The 13,686-nt window shown below is 51.7% G+C and overlaps 1 protein-coding gene across 1 annotated transcript; it reads right to left on the reverse strand.

Annotated features, from left to right (window-relative positions):
• Window positions 1–534: 534 nt before the first annotated feature.
• On the reverse strand, window positions 535–13,402 carry CCDC42 (coiled-coil domain containing 42). Its single transcript, XM_059997025.1, has 6 exons — window positions 13,320–13,402; window positions 12,919–13,024; window positions 12,506–12,610; window positions 9,928–10,125; window positions 5,232–5,390; window positions 535–612 (listed from the first exon to the last, which is right to left on the reverse strand). Exons 1-6 carry the CDS (start codon window positions 13,400–13,402, stop codon window positions 535–537), a joined length of 729 nt encoding a protein of 242 aa, XP_059853008.1.
• Window positions 13,403–13,686: the final 284 nt, after the last annotated feature.

Consider the following 13,686-nt stretch of genomic DNA (forward strand, 5'->3'; position numbering starts at 1 on the left):
AGCGGGGGCAGGACAGCAGGGCTTCCTCCCGACGTCAGGGAAGAAACAGTTCCTAACTTACCGCTTCCAGCGCTCGGACCCAGGAAGCTGCCTTCATGGTTTCTACTGAGTCTTTGCACCCCAACTGGAAACACCAACTTAAAAAAAAAAATGGAAGTGGTAGAGGAAAGAAGGGTCCTGTGCACTCACCCTGGTGTGTGTTGCCACGCGGATACTTCCTGTGTAAACTGCAAAGCCTAAGAGATACCAGACCTGGGCAGCTTCAAAAGGGGGTGCTTTGGGGGTTCTCCCCTCAGTGGACCCTCTTCCCCATGAATAAACCACCAAAAAGAGAAAGAGGACTTAGGAACAAACTTCTAATAGAATTTAATGTTTTCAGGGATGGGACGGGCTGTGGCCTGAGGGGATAAACAGGGATTTCCGAAAGGCACAGCGGTCCCAGAGGGCTGGACTGGGCTGACTGGACAGCAAGGTCACCAGGTACTTTCTCTCTCCCTTCTCTGTCTCAGAACATTCTGGAACCATGGCTGCTCCTTAAACCCGGACTTGCTGTTGCTCCTTCTTCTTCACCTCTGCCCAGATGTCTGACAGGTCCTGGATAAACTGCTGGATCTAGCAAGGCCAGGGGACCGCAGTTAATCCCAGCAGGCGACAAGCCACCCATCTGGAAATGTCCTGGCATAACCTGGTCGTGAGGAGTCACCATTTCCTGTGACCGACTTTCCCTCATTTGACAATTATTCTAGTTGACATGGAGAATGAGGCTTAGCAGACTAGAAGTGATGAACATGGACGGAGCTGGGAACCCCTAGAGGAAGACGCAATGAGAGGATGAAGTACAGGCTGACAGTCTAACAAAGGGAGACAAAGGGAGGATCCTAAGCGGACTCAGGCTACACGCACTTAGCAGGAAGGGGTCAGCCAGGGTCAGGGCAGACGGCTCTCCACTATTTAAAAGCCTTCAAGGAGGTCATCTGCTTGAAACCCAGAACTGATGCTCGTTATGATAATCTTGAGTCATCAAGGGAAGTTTAAATTCTATTCACTAACTTTTGTTGTAAAGAACATGCAATCAGTATGACACAGTGGAAAAAGCACAGCCTCACAAGTCAGAAGACCTGGCGTCCTGCAATCTAAGCACCCATCAGCAGATGGGATAAAGAAGATGTGGTATGTATACGTATACATACACATACATACACACACACACACACACACACACACACACACACAATGGAATATTACTTGCCATAAAAAAGAATGAAATAATGTCATTTGAAGCAACATGGATGGACCTAGAGATTATCATACTAAGTGAAGTAAGTCAGACAAAGACAAATATTATATGATATCACTTATATGTGGAATCTAAAAACTACTACAAATGAACTTATTTACAAAACAGAAACAGACTCACAGACATAGAAAACAAACTATGGTTAACGAAGCGGAAAGTGGGGGGAGGGATGAATTGGGCGTATGGGATTAATAGATGCACACTATCATATATAAAACAGAGAAACAATAAGGATTTACTGTAGAGCACAGGAAACTACATTCAATATCTTATAAAAAACTATAATGGAGGGCTTCCCTGGTGGCGCAGTGGTTGAGAGTCCGCCTGCCGATGCAGGGGACGCGGGTTCATGCCCCGGTCCGGGAAGATCCCATATGCCGCGGAGCGGCTGGGCCTGTGGGCCATGGACACTGAGCCTGCGCGTCTGGAGCCTGTGCTCCGCAACGGGAGAGACCACAGTGGTGAGAGGCCCGCGTACCACAAAAAAAAAAAAAAAAACTATAATGGAAAAGAATTGAAAATAAAAGAATATGGATATATACATACATACGTATAAATGAATCACTTTGTTGTTCATCTGAAACTACAATATTTACAATTTACAATATTGTAAACCAACTATACTTCACTTTAAAAAAGGATGACGACCTGGGGTCCTGATGCAGCTCTGGGGAAATCACTTCATCTTTCTGGGACTCAGTTTATCTTTGAAAAGGGAAGAGGGAGAAAAGGTTGGCCTAGATGGCCTTTAAGATCTCAGTCCTAAAATTTCTCCTTTTCAAGAATGTTCCTAAAGATGGGGCTACACAGACTGTCCAACACTCTCAAAAGCCCAGTTAGTTGCTAATACTGTTACTATTACCAGCACAATTCCTATTTTGCAAGAGAGGAGAGAAACAAACAGTGACTGAATTAGAGCAACTTTCCCAAGGTTACAGAGATGACAAGTCCAGTATTTCCCAAACTATGTTCTTGTAGTAAGTAATCACCTACCCCAAAAAGGGTCTGTGGTCAAGTAAGTTTTAGAAACCTTATCTGCTGGGAGAGTCTCAGGGCAGAACCAGAGCAAAGGCACTGTGAAGTCCTGTATTTTAAAACCAGCCACCTTTGTTTAACTTGAGTTTTCTAAATTTTATAGACCATAGAGCCCGTTTATTTCCCTGGAGGAGACTTACTGCCATCCTGGGATTCTAGGGTTTGCCAAGCACGGTTTGGAAAATGCTGCTCCAGTTTGGGCTTTATTCAGAAACAATAACGCTCGACCTTCTACACACACTATGCTGAATGCAAATCGTCTTGGCCTTTTGCAAAATCACTTTCCCTGAGTGGTACCTCGTTCCTGATTCTAAGTAAGTGGCTGCTTTCTGAAGCCCATGCGTGGATCTGCTGGAGGGACACTGCTGAGAACATCATTTCACTGAGTGTCTCTGAAGCCTCCTCGAAAATGTTCAGCTAGAGGTTAAGTGCTGGGAACGTTTCGCTCTTTCTGAAGAAACCATGTGTTTTCTTATTTTGGTACAAGAACTATGTGTTGCTTTTGCTTCTGGTTACCAGGAAGCTCAGAGCCAACTACTGTCCCTGTTGAACTACTGTCCTCTATAATCCAAGAATCCAGAGTCCACACATCTCTCTCTCACCTCTGACCTCAGATTTTAACTTATATTTTCCCAGGTCTTTATTTTTCTTTTTTCAGGTTACTTAATCACGTGTGTGTAGGCTCATATCCTACAGGAATGAAGTGGAATATTTAAAAGTAACATTTGGGCAATATGAGGAATTCCTATCGAAGCAAATCAAGGTTGAGAACAGGAATTCCCTGGTAGTCCAGTGGTTAGGACTTGGCACGTTCACTGCTCGATGCTGGGGGCCTGGGTTCGATCTTTGGTGGGGGAACTAAGATCCCACAAGCCGTGCAGCCGAAAAAAAAAAAAAAAAAAGAGGTTGAGAGGGAGTCCGAAAGCTCAGAATTTGGAGTGGATGGACTGTAAGCTACGGTCTGAGCAGGGGATGCTCGCCCACCACCTCCTGCCCCATCTTTCTTTACTACGGCTAAAGGAGAGGGATCTGAGGACGGCTGGGCGTCCTGAGACCCTACTGCCGGGGAGAGGGGTCTACGAGGCCAAAACTCTTCTTATAATAATACTAAGATGTTACTTGTCTTTTTTGCTCTTATTTTCTTGAGAGTCTACAGGGGCTTTTCCCAGAGCGGGATGTTCCCGTGACGTAGGCTAGCACGACAGGCTGAATGCAGAAGCAGGTGTGGCAATCCACCTGTCCTCCAGGAAGCCACGCATTCAAGCGGTTTGCAAGTATCAAATAATGCCACTCGTCCCATAAAATACTTTTTGAAAACGTGTTTTTCATTAAAAATGCTATTTGTGGGGCTTCCCTGGTGGCGCAGTGGTTGAGAATCCGCCTGCCGATGCAGGGGACACGGGTTCGAGCCCTGGTCTGGGAGGATCCCACATGCCGCGGAGCAACTGGACCCGTGAGCCACAACTACTGAGCCTGCACGTCTGGAGCCTGTGCTCCGCAACGAGAGAGGCCGCGACAGTGAGAGGCCCGCGCACCGCGACGAAGAGTGGCCCCCACTGGCCACAACTAGAGAAAGCCCTCGCACAGAAACGAAGACCCAACACAGCCAAAAATAAATAAATAAATAAATTTTCTAAAAAAATGCTATTTGTGTTAATGTGCTTCTTACTGTCATTTCTAAATGAATTATTTTTAATTTTTCTGCTTGAGTTTCTAATAAGGAAACATCAATTGATAGAACCCATATAAACAAAAGCTCTTTGAGGGTCTTCAATAAATTTTATGAGTGTAAAGGTATCCTGCTACCAAAAAAGTTTGAGGATCGCTATTTCAGAACAACTTTTCTTACAAATTCCCTTTACAGTCTTTGGACTGTTAATAATTCTGCTCCAATAAGCCTTACGATGCAGGCTGATTCTTGGGTTTAAGGAAATCCTACTTCCCGGCTGGTCAGTGGGTGAAATTCTTTACATTTCACGAGTTTCACTTTTTTTTTTTTTTTTTAAACAGAGGAAGCACCTCTCAGTCAATTGCTTTTATCGGCTTCTGTTCCATATTCATTCACCAAATACTTACAGAGTGCCTGCTATCTGCCTGGCATTGTTCTAGATGCTGGGGATACAGCAGGAAAAAAGCAAACAGAAATCCCAGCCTTTGGGAGCCTACTTTCTACTATTTCATGGCAGAGCTAAAGGCTTTTGCCAAAAAGGATAAATAATTAATCATGGTTCTCTGCATGTTACAGGAAGCACGGCTACTGCATCTGCTGGCGTAGCTTCCCAAACAGCGGGATGCGGGTACCTTTGGTCAGAAGTGAGACAATTTCAGGTGGCACACGGACATGGCATCCCATAGCTTTGAATCATACAGTGAAAAAGTCATTTCCTTTCAATTACTTCAAAGAGAAAAATCTCAGAATGGTACTAATATGACTCTGACCCTTCCCTGCCCTTGCTGATTTCCCTCCCCGCACCACCTGCCAATTTTCTCTTTTCCCCAAGCGTGGGGGTCAGTCACAAGCCTTCAGCATCTCACTAGAACTTAATAAGACTGTTTTGTGTAACTAATGAATGCAGTAGCGGGTCCCTGCTACTGCCCGTGCTGATTGGGGCCAACAGAACCTTAGAGCTAATGCAGTGGTTCTCAAAGTGTGGAACCCAGACCAGCACCATCACCTGGAAACTTGCTGAAAATGGAAATTCATGGCTCTTCATCTCAGACCCACCGAGTCTGAGACTCTGGGGGCGGGATTCAGTGATACGCCCCAGCCCCCAGGTGATTCTGATGCTGTGAAAATTTGAGAACCACTACTCTGTAGGAATCGCGCCTCTGCCCAACCCAGGGAGAACCATCGTGGCTCACTCGAGCCAGCTGGCCAGGCACTCGGGCCTCCTCTTACCGTGTCCAGCTGTTTGTGCGTGTCCTCCAGGGACACGGAGCTCGCCTCCTTCAGCTGCTTGCTCACGATCTGGAAGAGGTTCAGCGTTGCCATCTTAATGGTGCCAAGCAAGAGGGTCTTCTTGGCGGCGGTGTTCTGGATGTGTGCCCAGCGAGATTCCTGGGGAGGAGAATGAGGGCGGGGCGTGAGCGCTAGGAGCGTGTGTGCGTGTGTGTGTGTGTTTGTGTGTGTGTGCCCCTTACCCACCCGGGGCGCTCACCCAGATGATGACGTCGCTGCGGGCGCGGTCGAAGCGCATCTGCAGGCGCGCCAGCTCGTTGTTGTGCTGCAGGATCTCGTCGTCCTTCTCCTCCTTGTAGCGCGCCAGCCGGGCCTTGGCGCGCTCGACCTTCTCCTGGCCCTCCTGCGCCGACTGCATGAGGTCGTGGTGCATGCTCACCAGCGTCTTGTAGCGCGCGATCACCTCGTGGATCTCTTCGAACTGCGGGAGGGGATGGGCGGGGGTGGGGGGTAGGGGAGGGACGGACTCGGACCAGTGCACCGCCACCCAAGGGGTCCGACCCCACTCTGCGCCCTCCACTCCCAGCCTTGATGCCTCTGCCCGGCAGTGAGGCCCTGGGCCAAGGGGCAGAGGCTGTGAGGCCCTTGGAGTCCCCCTGTGCTCCTCTTGAGTTGGTACGGGCCGTGGGCCACGTGTCGGGAGCACGTGCATCTAGACCCAGGGCTCTCAGTCTTAACTGCCGGTTATTAGAATCACCTGGGAGCTTTAACAAAGATACGTGCCCGCCTCCACCCTCAGAGACCCGGGTTAATAAACCGCTCTGAAGGTTCCCCAGCTGAACAGGAGAGAAGAAAGCCAGACCCTGCTTTTAGGAAGCCTTACAACTTGGGGTGGTGGGGTAGGACAGACAGACAAGTAAATAGTCAGTTACAACACAGAGTGATAAGACCTCTCGGTGACTGGGGGATGGGCTGCAGGCGACTGTTGGGTGGTATCTTCAGCCTGGTGCTCTCTGGTATTTGTTCAACAGGGGCTGAGGCCTCCCTCCGGTGGGGTCTGGAGAGGGTGGGTACCAGTGGGGCAGGTGGCTGGCCAGGCTCAGCTGCCCCGTCTGCCACAGTGCAGGGCCACGCTGCTCTGGCCCTAACTCAGCAGAACAGAAGCCCTGTAACCCTCCCTCTCTAGAAGGCGCTCTGAGTACCAGCTCCAGGATGCCAACTCACGTCCCCGGGGTGTGGGGGGGTTATCAGCACGTGACTTCCAGCCACCCAGGGGACACTCCCTGAGTTGTCTCTCCATCTCATGACATTTCCAGTGATAGACTGGTGTTCCGGGAACTGGCCTCTCCCCAAATACATCCTCTGTGGGCAAGGGCCACTTAACCCAGCATTAGAGGAGATGGGGACAGCCAGAAAAGGCTTCCTCAGGAAAAGGATGGTTAAAATGAGACCAGAGGTATGACGAGAAGACGGGTGGGCAAAGGCAGGTGGGGGAAAGCGAGGAAGTAGTACAGGTAGACGGAACAGCCTGGGTAAAGATGATGGTGTTATGTGTGGCATATCCAGGATGAGCAAGAGAGTTTAATGTGAATGGCCTGGGTTCAAGATGGGGACGGAGAGATCACCCTGGAGAAGTTAAAAAAGTGCCCAGTAAACCCTGAGGAGTGTGAACTTCATCCACTGAAGGAGAGAGCAGAGAGAGAACTTCCTGTCTGCATTTCTGAGAGATGCAATGGTATACAACAGCTAAAACGAATGGGATACATCAGAGCACCCAGGAGCACCTCTCCAAAACTGAACGCTGATGTCAAAAGGTCCCAGGGGCCAACTTGAAGAGGCTCCCACTGTCCAAAGATGGGACCCTTTGAACATCAGTAAGAATAAGTGCGAAGGATTGAACCATATCAAATGTGGTGTTCACGGTGATACTAACAACATTACAGGGCGCTTTCAGAGGATGCTGGAGAACCAACTCATTATTCTGAAGACTGTAATGAAGAATCAAGCATTTAACAAGATTTTTCTTTAAGACCCACCTTAGTTTAAGGCCCATCAACTAGTCATCATCTAGTTGATGAAGGGAAGTATGAAGTCCTTTTCCAGATGGTAGTATTCTAGCTAATATGTGAAGAGGGGGACTTAGGACATTTCCAGCACCCTAGAAGAATCTTTGGCCCCCTTTCAGTCAGTATCTGCCCCGAGGAAACCAGAATTAGGACTTCTATCCCCCATGATTCATTTCACCTGTTTTGAAACATATCAGTGGAATCATACAGTGTGTCCTCTTTCATGTCTGGCTTCTTTTGATCAGCATAGTAATAACGTCTGGGACACTTGAGAAACACATCAACCAAATGCAGTTTGGGGACCTTATTTGGACCCCAATTGGGACAAACCAGCTGTACAAAAAGCATTTGTGCAATAACTGGGGAAATTTTGACGTCGGCTGGATACAGGTATTGTGGCTATGTGAAAAAGAGCTCTTTTAGAGCCATATAATGAAATACCTATAGATGAAAACAATATCATTTGCTTCAAAATGGCAGCGACGGGGATCTGACAATGAGCTGATGATGGCTGGAATTAGGTGATGAGTAATGGGCATTCAATAGACTATTTTCTCTGCTTTTGTATACGGCTGAAATTTCCCATGATACAAAGCTTTTTTTTCTCTTTAAATCATTGATTGGAAAAAAGCCATAAAAGGACATGTACATACTCTTCATAGTTTATGGATAATGTAAACTGTGGCCCCAAATAATAACAAGCCTGAGAATGAGAAGCTTAAAAATCTGGATTACTGGTTACCCCTGAGGAGAGGAGAAGCACGGTGTTTGGAAGGGGGGCACACTGGGGGTTTCAATGACCAGTCGTGTTCTATTTTAGGAAAAAAAGGGGCAAATTGGGGGAAATATTAAGATGTGACGAAGCTGTGGAGAGTACTTGGGTGCTGTCATATATTTATGTATACTTTTCAGTACACTTAAAATATTTTGAAAGAAATAAAGGACGAGGAAAGAGAATGAGAGATGGGGACCCCACTGGCTGTAGAATGCTGGACAGACTGGTGGCGAGGCATAACGCAGAGCTGGACTCCTGGTGAGGTACAGTGGTGGTCTGGATGAGGAAGGGGCAGGGGCTGGATTCCAGAAATACTTAGGAGGCGGAATAGACCAGATCTGCTGATGGATGGCTGCGGGGAGTGGGGGAGAAGGAGAAGGAGTCCAGGAAGAAGCCGGAGTTCCGGCGAGGCTGTGGGTGGGTGGTCTTGCCCTTCACCAGCACCGGACCCACCCGCAGCAGCGCTGGCCTGGGGGTGGCAGGAAGCAGTCGTGGACTCAATAAATTAGATGTACGGGCCTGACGCTTAGGAGGGAGCTCCAGGCCAGAGAGATCCAGGCCAATCTCCTCCATTCCAAGACACATTTTACTAGCTCTAAATTTGAGTCGTGTCCTATAATCTATCTGCGGCTTTAATATACTAGTCTTCTCTCACTCCCCCACCTCCCCCAAAACCCAATTATTAAATGAACAATTTATCGTACAGTAGGTAGTACCTTAGAATGCAGGAAGTAACACGGACTTGGGACTCATGCATAAATAAATTAGGTTAGTGGTTCTATATGGAAATTGCCAGGACTTTAAAAAGTTGTGTATCCTTTGTCTCCCTGTGCCCCCCACAGGACATGGGTTCACACCCCAGAGGGCATACCTCATACCTCTCTCCACCCTGGTGAAGGGCCCTGCTGCTGTCACATGGGAGGATGGGGGACATAGGTGGATGGCCGTTGACATGGGTGACATCCATCAGAGACCCAGGGAATTCCTCAGGGAGAAAAGTGCAGGGTGTGGGACAAAGACCCGAGGAACTTGAGGAAGAGGAGCCCCAGAGGAGCCTGAGGAGGAAGGGCCAGAGGTAGCCTGAAAGTAGAAGGAGGGAGGAGTCCCAGAGGAAAGGGCACAGGTATATTTCAAGCAGGAGCATGGACAGTGTCAAACACTCCAGAAAGCATGGGTGGGCAGAGGGCAAACAAGTTCCTTAGCTCTGGCAACAAGGCAACTTTATGAAGAACAGTTGTCAGTGGCTTTGTGGGGCCCACCGAAGGGTGGTTAGAAGCAAGGGCTCTGCCACTTATAAGCTGTGCATCCCTGAGCAGGTTACCTAACCTCTCTGAGCCTCCGCTTCTTCCTCGTAACAGGGTGAAATGATGGCTTTCCTCTGGGGGCTAGTGAGTGGACTGAGCAAGGCTATGCTTGCAGCACCCACCCAGCCCAGGGCCCAGCACATGCTAAGTGCCCAGCTCTGCGCAAGGCTGGCGCTTTCTCTGCCCATCTACTCTCAAGTAAACTGAAGAACACCAGGGAGGAGGGGAAGCAGGGAGAGTGTGGGTCACATCCGACGCAGGCCAAGCTGATCGTTGGTGCTCCAAAACAAAACCTCGCTCCTAGACACAGACACGGGACCCATATAGAGACAGGTCCACAGATGTCATACGCGCACAGATACACCGCCAGGTTCCCACCCTTGAGAAATGAGTCCAGCCTCGCCAGGGGCCTCTGCCAGCTGCCCTCCTTGGCTGGAGGCCTTTCCCCGGAGCAGGTGACCATCCCTGCCCCAGTCCCCTCACAGCCCAGGCCCCTGGGGAAGAGTAGGTGGGCCTGAGGAACCTCCCATCCCCCTCGGCCCTCCACGCACCTCGGAGTTCTCCACCACCTTCTCCAGGTACTTGTTGAAGATGGAGTATTCCTGCAGCTTGGCGCTCAGCCTCTGGTGCTCCAGCCGCAGGGCCGCCATCTCCTGCTTGGCCTTGGTCAGCTCTTGCGTGCACTGCCTCTTGAGTTCTCGCTCCTTGTTGGCCTTCTTCAGGGCCCGGATCCGTTTCTGGTCGTTCTCCTGGGGCCAGGGAGATGATGCCAATCGGGCGTGGGTCCTGCCCTCCCTGGTGCCCAGGCTGGTGGGGCTCCCACAAGGCCTCTGTCCACCCTGAGGGTGGACGGCGGTGGCCAGGCTGCCCACGTGGCGGATGAGGTGTAAGGAAGCGCGTCTCCAGGGTTATCTGAAGCTGGTTGAGGGGCTTTCCGTGGACTGAGGAGGCTGAGAGGACAGAGAGTTAATCCAACATCAGAAGGTGGCCTTATGGGGACGAGACAGGACGTGATCCTGACTCTGCGGAATCTGAGCTCCGGAAGCCCCACGCCCCACTGGGCTCAGTGTCTGGAGAGAACTCAAACCCTGGGAAAGGCTGGGAAAATCTTCTGATAAAGTTTCCATCTCTATTCTTTTTTTTTTTTTGGCCGCACCGCTCCTCTCGCGGGATCCTAGGTCCCCAATCAGGGATCGAACCGGAGCCCCCTGCAGTGGAAGCGCAGAGTCCTAACCGCTGGACCACCAGGGAAGTCCCTCATCTCTATCCTTAGTGGTGGCCATTTGTCACAGGGCAGAGACCTGGGCCCAGACCTGGGAAGCCCAAATTTTCTCCTGATTTGGTGCCTCACCTTCTCCAATTGTAGAAATGAGAGGCAGGAGCCCCTCTCTTCCTTTCAAAAGCTGGGGCAACCCTGCTGGAGCTCTAGGGAGACGAGCTAGGAGGTGGGCCTAGTCCGGAGGGCCTGGTGGGGCAAGGCCATTCCGGAGGGGATGTTCCTGTAGCTCAAAACTGGCATCAGGTGGGGACAGGAGGAGATGATGCAGGGAATTCAATGCCCAGAAAGAAAGACACGAGGCTCAGCTGCTGCAAGTGCGCTGGTCCCGTCCTCCTTCCTTCCTCGGGAGGACAAGCTCTCCTCCCAAGATGAGGGGCAGACCTCTCACACTGCCTGTGTGTGGCTCCTTTCCCCCTTCAGGGGCTGTGGTGATTCCACCCAGATGGGTGCCTGTGGTGGTGGCATTTGGAAGACATGGAAGAAGGCACCCGGGGGATTTGCATTCTGCCCTGTGGGTCCAGGAGAGGAGAGAGGGGCCCCAAACCAGTGGTTTCCAAGTCCAGCCGGGCATCACAATCCCCTGGGGATACTTTTAACAATACAGTCGACTGGGCCTGACCTCAGGCCTGCTGAAAGCAAGGAGAGGGCAGGGGCCCAGGGTCCGTATCTGTAACAAGCTCTCCAGGATTCCGACGATTTGCAGAACCCCTCACCCCCAAATCTCCTGCCACCCCAAGCACTCCATGAGCTTTTCTCTGGCCAGTAAGAAAGACTGGACCTCTGGAGAATAATGCCTGGTCCATCAGCTTCCTTTCCCACCTGGTTTAGGCAGAGAGAGAGACAAAGATGCTTGAGAACAGGACTGCCCTGTAGCAGAGGCCAGAGGTTACCCCCTGGGGCTGGGCCAGCCCTTCAAGGCTCGGCAGGTGCCCGGTTGGAGCCAGTCTGGAGAAATCTGGATTTTAAAACGGTTAAATCCCTCCTCTCAGGACACACTGAGAGGGGTTGTCTCGTAGGGGACTCCAGTACCTGGTTCTTCAATGCCCCCTGCCTGGGCCTTCAGTGCAAGGATGGAGGGGTAGGGTGAGCTGGGGGGACTAAAACCCTGTCTGGGGGCTTCCCTGGTGGCGCAGTGGTTGAGAATCCGCCTGCCAATGCAGGGGACACGGGTTCAGTTCCTGGTCCAGGAAGATCCCACATGCTGCAGAGCAACTAAGCCCGTGTGCCACAACTACTGAGCCCGTGTGCCGCAACTACTGAAGCCTGCACACCTAGAGCCCGTGCTCCGCAATGAGAAGCCACCGCGATGAGAACCCCGCGCACCGCAACGAGAAGCCCGCGCACCGCAACGAAGAGTAGCCCCTGCTCGCCGCAACTAGAGAAAGCCCGCGCGCAGCAGCGAAGACCCAACACAGCCAGAAATAAATAAATTAAATAAATAAAAATTTATTTAAAAAATAAAACACTGTCTGGTTCATCTTTGTATCCCCAAGTGCCTGGCCCTAACCGTGGCACATTCATTCATTTATTCATCATCCATCATTCATTCATTCACTGGATAAACTGGATGTGCCAACCACAGGCAAGGAAATAGGAAACAGCAATCTAGAGGGGGCAGAGACGGACAGGGCAGCAGGAAACTATCAATGCAAACGGAGCAGTAGGAGGGGGAGATAAAGGGGCAAGCCCCAGGCACTGGTGAGCACCAAGGACACCTCTAAGCCAGGGCGAGAAGTCGGGGAAATGGAGGCTGAGGAGGGAGGGGGGAGAGGTAGGGAGTGGGAGGAGGGGCAAGCTGACCAACTGCAGAGCGTGGCAGCCCTGCTGCAGCAAGCCACACCCCTTCGTACCCGGATGAACTGCTCAAACTTCTGTATGTGGGCTTTCAGCTGGGCCTCCTTGACTCCCAGCTCCTCCCAGCGCAGGTTCAGGGTTTCCATTCTGCGCTGAAATATCTAGGGGGGAGGGGGGAGCAGAGAGGTCAAGAGGACCCCTGAATGGAAACCAAGGAAGGCCCCAGCATCCCCTGCCCTAGAGCCCCTGTCCCCAGGTGCCCACTTTCCACCCCACGTCTGGTTCAGAGCAGAGCATCGCAGGACACTGGTACCCCAAGACTCGGATCCCTTCTGTGCTGTGCAGAGGAAACACAGGATCAACACCCACGATGCCTGGCTCTAGCCACCACCACCCACAAAACAGAGGGCCGTCCTCAGGCTCTCCCTGAGCCGTGGCCCTCCCCGCATCCAACCCTTGCGTCTCCCACCTCCTTCTTCTGCTCCATGGCATGGTGCATGAGCTTGGCCTCTTTCTTCTTCTCCAGCAGCCGGATGGATGGGGAGTCTGAGTGGTCCTCAGTGCTGGGGAACTTCCTGCCCAAGACACAGGCAATAGGGACTGTGGACTCTGAGCGCCTGGGGCAGCCCGGGACCGGGAGGAACCCATGGAGACAGGCACCCACGGGGAGGGAAGGCGCCCTACCCCATCTGAGCGAAAAGAACGGTGTGCTCAGAGGGAGAGAGGGCCGTGCTGGGGAGCAAGCTGGGGCCAGGGACGGGCGGGATTGGTGCCAGTGTGATTTGCGGTGCTGGGTTATAGGAGCAGGGGGACAGGTGGGAAGGTGGGGCAACGGGTGGGCACGGCGCTCCCAGGCCCTCCGACACTCACTGCAGCAGCTGCAGCAGCCTTTGCCCATACTGCAAGCGGAAGTACTCGGCCAGATCCTCCCCCTCCATGGTGCCCAGACTCATGGCGGCCGTGACCTGACGGCCCAGCGGCCGAACCTTCACAGTGAAACGGGGGTGGCGGAGCTCAGGGGTGGTGGCAGGGCTTGCTTCTCCCCTCCTCCTGCTTTTCAGGGTCCCACAGAGGGTGGGTGTCTGAGAGATTCAGGGAAGATGGCTGGAGGCTGCCTATCGGCAGGCAGCTCAGGATGTGTCGGCTGGGAGATCTGGTTACCTAGCAACAGGTCTCTGGGTTCTGTGAACCACAAGCGGAACCCAGACCTTGCCCTTTGACCCCTGTCCACACTGAC

This window comes from Delphinus delphis, chromosome 19 (assembly GCF_949987515.2).
Source record: "Delphinus delphis chromosome 19, mDelDel1.2, whole genome shotgun sequence".
Taxonomy (NCBI): Eukaryota; Metazoa; Chordata; class Mammalia; order Artiodactyla; family Delphinidae; genus Delphinus; species Delphinus delphis.